The sequence below is a fragment of the Pan paniscus genome, chromosome 2 (genome assembly GCF_029289425.2).
Source record: "Pan paniscus chromosome 2, NHGRI_mPanPan1-v2.0_pri, whole genome shotgun sequence".
NCBI classification, from domain to species: Eukaryota; Metazoa; Chordata; class Mammalia; order Primates; family Hominidae; genus Pan; species Pan paniscus.
In genome coordinates this window covers 145,304,830-145,312,518 of record NC_085926.1, presented here as the reverse complement: position 1 = coordinate 145,312,518, position 7,689 = coordinate 145,304,830, and the positions used below count along the sequence as shown (strand labels likewise).

The 7,689-nt window shown below is 51.3% G+C and overlaps 1 protein-coding gene across 1 annotated transcript; it reads right to left on the bottom strand.

Moving 5' to 3' along the window:
* Positions 1–256: 256 nt before the first annotated feature.
* ZIC1 (Zic family member 1) lies at positions 257–7,507 on the bottom strand. The gene is made up of 3 exons (XM_003826493.8): positions 3,730–7,507; positions 2,132–2,295; positions 257–1,458 (listed from the first exon to the last, which is right to left on the bottom strand). The coding sequence occupies exons 1-3, from the start codon at positions 4,709–4,711 to the stop codon at positions 1,261–1,263; spliced, it is 1,344 nt and encodes a 447-aa protein (XP_003826541.1). The 5' UTR covers positions 4,712–7,507; the 3' UTR covers positions 257–1,260.
* Between the last annotated feature and the right edge of the window lie 182 nt (positions 7,508–7,689).

Sequence of the window (7,689 nt, the reverse complement as noted above, 5' to 3'; positions counted from 1 at the left end):
TTGTTATTCTACATCTGCAAAGGTCATTTAAATTATACTGCGGCCGAAAATTTGTTTCATAAATTTTGATATAAATACTAATTACACTCTCTCGGAGAGCCAGCAGGGTAGCATTCATTTATCACGTTTATACGACCTGCAGTGACAGAAAGGGAAGGCAAGGGAGACTGGAGAGCTTTTCTGGAGACCCTTTAAGACTGGCAGAAGAGGCAGCAGGTTGCTGGTGGGTGAAGAAGAAATTCCTACCACAATCACGGAGATTTAAGAATCTTTAATAAGGTACGAAAGGTTACCAAACAGTTCTGGAAACTAAAGTGTACATACGAGTTCTTCTAGCCATAAATATTGAAGAGCTGTAACATGGATAAACCGGCCCTTTACATGCGGATAAATATGGAAACTAGGAATTATATACATTATGTGGTTGTATCTTTTGCCAAAAGTAACGGACAGTTATAGTTTATATCTTTTTTAATATCACTTTACATAAACAAATGGAACAGTTTGACACGCAGATCCAGGCTCGTACTATACGAATTCTTGACAGGACGTGAAACAACATTTTACTGCACTAAAGTACTTAGACTTTGGGACGAAATGTTTGCACTTTATACAAAAAAAGCACATTAATACCAATAATATTGGGTTAGGTCGACGTGGAGACTGTAATCGTACAAAGTAATTCACATTTTGGTACACATTTACTAGAACATTCTTGCCATTCAGTACAAACAGTTGGCTTTCGGCCGCCCACCCCTCCCCCTCCCCCCGCCCATCCGGTCCCTCCCCCCTCCCCCAATGCAAAGACCACAACGCCACAATCCCACCCACCCGCTCCAACCGAGATATAACTATTTACAGAATTCAACAGTACAGTTTTAAGCTAATAATTCTGTATTTACAAGAAAACAAAGAAAAAAAGAAGCCGAAGCCCCAGAGAGCCCGTACCAATCCGACAAGAAACTGGCCCTCGGGGTTGGCGGCATTTGGTCAGGTGGCCTCCTCCCCCTCGACCCCCTACCGCACCTTGGGTACCAAGCCTTTGCCAAAAAAAGAAAAATAATGAAAGCGAAAGGAAATTTTTAAAAGGTTGATGCTTCCTCTCTTACTCGTCCTGGGTCTATTGGCAGATTTTTTAAAAAAGGATTGCGGGGTCTGTGTTGGGGTTGTTTTGATTCGCAGGGTTCTTTCAGTAATGTTGTGTATACGTGTGTGATCAGTCTCTTAAATAGGGTTTTGTTCGATGTTTTGTTTCTGATTTTAAACGTACCATTCGTTAAAATTGGAAGAGAGCGCACTGTGGCCGGCTGTGTGGTGGACTGCGGAGGAGGAGGGCGATAAGGAGCTTGTGGTCGGGTTGTCTGTGGAGGGAGACACGATGGTGGGAGGCGTGGAGGATTCGTAGCCAGAGCTGGCGGCCGGCGAAGGCTGCGAGCCCTGCGAGGAGGATTCGTGGACCTGCAGGAATAAAGTCGCGTTTTTACGGACATAAAGAGCCAGTGCGGCGGCCGACTTAGAGAGGCGAAGGCCGCGAGTGCCCTTCCTCCTGGACCCCTTGGAGCCCCCTGAACACAGGCGAGGCCCGATCAGCGGGACTTTGGGCTTGATTTCTCTGCACAGGCCGGCAGAAACCGTGCTCCTGGGAAAGTCAGGGTCCCCAAGACACACAAAAGAAAAATAGGTCTGGGAAGAGGGAGACTGGATATGAGGCCAGAGACTGCACTTTCTTTCCCTGAACTTTGCTTGTCCATGTTTAGGTGAGCCAGAGCTCAGGCCTGGGCGCAGGAGTCCAACTCTTGCGTCTCACTGGCAGCTGCAAGGGCAGCAGTTTCCGCAGCGTCAACCCCCTGCAAAAGCCCTAGCTCTGGGCCAAATTCAGTGGCGGCCTTTGCTCATACTCGCCTCTTTTAACTTTTATTATTAAACCAAAAATTTAAAACAGCCTTGGACATTCCCATCCCCTTTTCCAGGTCCCGCCCTACCTTCTCTGCCCAGTTCCACTGAGTGGAACCTTTGCCTTCCCGCTTCCTCTGGCTCCCGCCACCGCCTGTCTGCCACTCGCCGCCCGACCCCAAGCCGAGAGCCAAGAGAGCTCCTGCCTCAAAGGGGGCGACGAGAGCGCGGCGATTACCTTCATGTGTTTGCGCAGCGAACTGGGATGCGTGTAGGACTTGTCGCACATCTTGCAAAGATAGGGCTTGTCGCTCGTGTGCACGTGCATGTGCTTCTTGCGGTCGCTGCTGTTAGCGAAGCGCCGGTCACAGCCCTCAAACTCGCACTTGAAGGGCTTCTCCCCTGGTGCCAAAGTAGAATGAGAGGGGTCTAATTAGAAAAAAATACCGCGGCCGTTTTTCAAAAACTAAACAAATAGACAAAAATTAAAACAAAAAGCCAGCAGCCCAGGATTAGCACTTTGCAAGCTTAAAAACCCGGAACGTCAATAAATTCTTACATCTGCAGTGGAATTATAAATATCTTAACTCTATTGTAATCCCTAATACAATTGGATCTACATTTTATTTTTATGTTTAAAAAAATTAATAGTAGGAGGAGTCGGTTTTTAGCATCAGATCTGGAAACTCGTATTACCCACAGCTACACACGATTTCGGATTGCTTCCACCTGGCTCCTGGTTTCTAGTTTTCACGTTTGCGGCTTATTCTCCTGCCCTATTGCTTTTCTCTCCTCCCCCTGCCCCCTCCCCGACGCTCCGCATCCCCTGGTCGCCTCCTCCAACCCACCCCACTCCCTACATACACTCACATTTTATAGCGTAATCTGGGCCGGAGAGAACTCAACGCCGCAAATTCTTCCCTGACTCGGGCGTTAAACCCGAAGTCTCAAGCATGGTTCTCAGATCTCACCCGGGAAAATCAGAATAGGAAAGGAGACCCAATTCCCGGCCTCTTGGGGGCAGGGGGGCCCAGAATGTTTTGCCTGATGCCAGGCTACAACACTGAGCTCGTGGGAACTTTTTTTTTTTAACTGTTCCGGACCTGTGTCTTGATTATTTTTAAAGGCCAAAGAGGGGAATCTGGTGTTTTGAAAACACCCTCATGGAGTCTAATAGACAACAGGTTCTTCCTTGCCTTCCTCGGACTTTCTCCACCCCTCAAACCCACTCTTAAAACCAGTCACTACTAAAACTGAACTCTTCAAATATGCATAAAGCTCCAAAAGCCTCCTCAATCCCAAATTATTTCCTTTCCCCACTCTGTCTCAATTCTTTCTGTCTCTGTTTTGTTTCTTTCTACGCCCTTAACCCGGCCTCCTCAATTTCCTCAGCTCTTTCCTTTGGCAAAGTCCTCAGTGAAGTGCACGGAGAGAGATGTTGGCAGCAAGCAAGGGTTTAGATTTGTCTGCAGCCTGAGCAGCTGGCGCCTCCGCGGCTGCCGGGAGCCAGCCACTTTCTCCGGCTTCGAAAGCACCAAGGTCTCCGCCAAACCAGGTTTGGCTTCCTGTTCTCCGACCTTTTTTGTTTCTCATTTAAAAAATCTATATACCCAGCTCCTCCTCGTCCGCCCTGTGTGTGTGTGTGTGTGTGTGTGTGTGTTTTCCATAATTTCAAGCCAGAAACTAAAAATCAGCGCACACTTTCCCTGCCTGCCTGCCGGAACCTGACGCCCGGGATCCCACCGAGGCTGCGTTTGTGCGACCTGGCCGCTGACTTTCGGTTTGGGTCCCAGGCCCAAGTGGGAATGGGTAGGGGTCCTACAGCTGTTTCCGTACCTGTGTGCGTCCTTTTGTGGATCTTTAAATTCTCGGAGCGCGCGAAGACCTTGCCACAGCCAGGGAAGGGGCAGGGAAAGGGCTTCTCGCCCGTGTGCACGCGGATGTGGTTAACCAGTTTGTATTTGGCTTTGAAGGGCTTGCCCTCGCGCGGACACTCCTCCCAGAAGCAGATGTGATTACTCTGCTCCGGGCCACCTACGTGCTCCACGGTGACGTGCGTAACTAGCTCGTGCATGGTGCTGAAAGTTTTGTTGCACGACTTTTTGGGGTTGGCCAGCTGCTCGGGCTCGATCCACTTGCAGATGAGCTCTTGCTTGATGGGTTGGCGCATGTAGCGGAAGAAGGCGCCGGCGCCGTGATGCGCGGCCATGTTCACGTTCATGGGCCCGTAGCCATGCAGCTGCGGCGCAGCATAGTGCTCCGAACGCGGGCTGGTCACCTGGCCGTACTGCTCCGGTCGCGGGTACATGTCCCCCGAGAAGCCGAGCCTCATCTGCCCGTTGACCACGTTAGGCGACGCGTGGCCGGCAGCCTGCTCGTGAAGCCCGGGGAAGAGGAGGTGGCCCGCGGCGTCCGTGTGGCCGTGTGGGCCCCCGAAGCCCCCGGCCGATGCAGCAAAGAGGCTGTGCTGTGCGCTGGCTGCCGCCGCCGCGTCGCCAAAACCCCGGTTGCGGAACAGAAAGTCCCGCGTGGAGTTGAAGGCTGCGCTGGAATAGGAGCCGACGTGGCCCGGGTGATGGTGATGGCCCAGGGCCGCAGCAGCCGCGTAGCCTGGCGCCTGCGACGTGAAGGCCGTCTGGCCGGCCGAAGCCAGCTCGTGCGAACTGGGGTTGAGCTTGAAGGCGCCCATGCCGTCGGCGAACGGGTTGATGCCCAGGCCCACGTCTCTTTCGGCCACGTCGCCCGCGGAGTGGTGGCGGGACGCGCCAAAGGTGGTCACGCCGATCGCTGGGTACTGGGGGCCGGCGTCCAGGAGCATCGTGGCTGCTCGGGGCGAGCCCCGGCCTCCCCCGCCCCCCCCACCCTCGCCAGCCGAGGAGGGAAAATCGGGAGGAGGAGGAGGAACAAGAGGAGGAGGAAGAGGAGGAAGAAGAGGAGGAGGGAGGGGGAGTCGACCCACCTCGCGAAGTCCTAGCCTGCAGGCAATGGCGCGGCGCGCCCGGGCGCTGGCCGGGCCAAACGCAAAGTAGCCGGACGGCTGCGGGCCGCGAGTAACGCAGGCTCCAGCGCCCGCCAGGCAGATTCTGCCGGCCCGGCTCGCACTTTCTCGCCGCTCAGTCTCTGCCGAGAGGGCCGCGCGTCAAGGCTGCCCGGGGAAAGGCATGGAGCATCTCAGCCCCCCCAAAAAAACTTCCTCCTGGATTTGTAGCATAGAGGAATGTGAGCGCCAGTGCCGCGACTGCTTCGCCCTCTCTCCGCCTCGCGCAGCGCGCCCCTCCTTACTTCTCCACTAGCCCCTCGCCCTTTCTTTTCTCTCTCTCTCCTTTCTCTCACGCTCGCCTCCTCGCTCCTTCACTCTCCGTTTTTCCCTCTCTGCTTTTTGCAAAAAAAAAAAAAAAAAAAAAAAAAAAAAAAAAAAAAAAAAGTGGGTGGGGGGAGAAGAAAGAAAGAAAATGCCAAAGAAAAGGCGCAAATCATGCACAATATTGTCTTTTGCGGTTTATCTTCCTGGGGAGAAACTTTCACCTCCTCAGCCGGGCGGTGAGCGCGAGACTGATAGCAGCAATCATTCCTGCAGATAAATGAATTGAAAGGACGACACCGTCCCCCCCTTGATGAATGGGAGCAGGGGGGAGGTGTCACGTGCTGCCGACGCTGGCGCCCATTGGTGCGTCCGCATTCCCCCCGCCCTCAGCCGCCGCGCCAACGGAGGGCGCGCCGAGGCGCCGCGCGCAGCTCATTGGCCCGCCCGCCTCATCAATCCCAGGTATTGTAAAGCGCTTGACATCCCCTTTTGACAAACCAGGGCTGCCAGAAGTAGCAACTTTTTTTTTAGCCAAATTTTTTCCCTCTTCTCACGGAAATTTTTTTTCTTTTTTCTTTTCTTTCTTTCTTTTTTTTTTTTTTTTGCCACGATTACTTTTCCTTCTCACAGTCATATGCATTCCTCTTCCTCCCTTGCCCTCCCGCACCCCGGCGCTGCCCTTCCCGAAAACAACTCTTCGCTGAGCGATTAGAGACTTCGGACGTCTCCGGGTGCAGCAGGCGGGGATGGGGCTGGTAAACACAGCAAAGGCACTTCCAGAATGTCCCGATTCAGCAACTTTCTTTTCTTTCTTCCCCCTTCCCCCCTCCCTTCAAGGAAAGCAAAAGAGGCTTTTGTTATTTGCTCCTTTTGAAGTTTGTTTCCCTCTTGCTTTGTCCCCCTCCTGTTTATAATTTAAGATCTTGGGAGCACACGGGCACTATGCTCTCTTTACAAAAAATGTAATTTCTCAGTGTAACCGGTAGCCTCTGTATTTCTCGCTTTTATCTAATCAGACTTCCGGCACCACCGCACCCCCCTCCCCGAAAACACACACACACACACACACACACACACTTATACACACAGGTGGATGAAAGCGCTTAAGTTCCCAGGTTATTGAGGTTTGAATTTTTTAATGGCAAATTTGAAACGTTGTTGCCAGTTTCCTTTACTTTTTCTCTCTCTTGCGTTATTTTTCTGTTTTCTGCCTTTCCGTTGTCTCCTTCGACTGCCCCCGCTAACCCTGTCTCTCCTCACTCCTGTTCCCTACTTGGGCCCCTTTCATTCAGGTAAAACTGTAAATTTCCCAATGCGCTATTGTTCCCTTGGGCTACCCAAAGCTCCCTAGAGATCCCCGAATACTTTTTTGGTATTTAAATCCCCAATAGATAGGACCAATGTAAATTTTGTGACATTCAAACCTTTTCTAGTTCACAAATCAGTCACCCTTGTCACAGTTATTGAAATTCCGCAACTCGCCACACCAGGACGGTGGAAAAAGCGGGCGCGGTCTTTGTTGCCGACCAGGCTTTTGATCGCCAGAGAAAATTTACTTACCTTCAGATGAGTGAGCAGAAAAAGAAATAACACTCCCTTTGATTTAGTTAGGAAAATGCAGACATTTGGATTCAGTGCAAACATACAACACTCGCTTGTTTTCGCGATGCGGCCCTCGATTAACCTGTCTTTGCCTAGCGCAAAGTCTATTCAACAACTGCGCGTAGTTTCTTTTTGTCCCTTCCACAAAGAGCCATTGACTATATATTAAAATGATTGTTGAAAGGTAGGGGAGTATGGTACTTAAAAGCAGGAAAAAAAAATCCCTGTGACTCAATCAATTAAGCCGAGCAACATTTATGCATTTCAAAAAATGCACGCGGATGCGGGGGGTTGTGGGGACGAAGGTTGCATTTCTCCGCAGCTCTGTTTAAAACCCAGCAGTCCTGGCCGAGGGTTTAGCTGAAGCGTCTGCATATTCATTAGGTCTAATTATTTTCTAGTAAGGAAAACACAAAAAGCCAAGAGTCGGAATCCTTCAATTTACCCTTTGTTTCTAACTTCATTTGGCTTCTTTGCAGCTGAATCAAAGCCCTAAACTCTTTTTCCAAACAAAGAAACCTCAACTCATCCTTTCATAGGCGGCCCGGTTAGGAAACTCACCGTGCCCCAGCGAGAGGAAAATGAAAATGAATATATTTTTTGCCCTGACGCCAGCGCTGACTGCACGGGCTGGAGGAAGGCAGGGTCAGCGTCCTCCGCTCCTCGCCTTTCTGGTTTTCTGGTCTTCTCACCAACTAGATTCTCGCTTGGGGCTGGCCGGCGGGACTGCCCTTTCCATGGGCTGTGCTTGCTCAAAAGTCGGCTTGGGTATCCGGGATGATTTCCCGGTGCCTGAAGGGACCTGGCTGAGCATTTGTGCTTGTGCCGGGAAATATAAATTCGGAAAAAAAATTAATTGTTCTGTTCCCATCAACAAGTCTGAGTCTAGC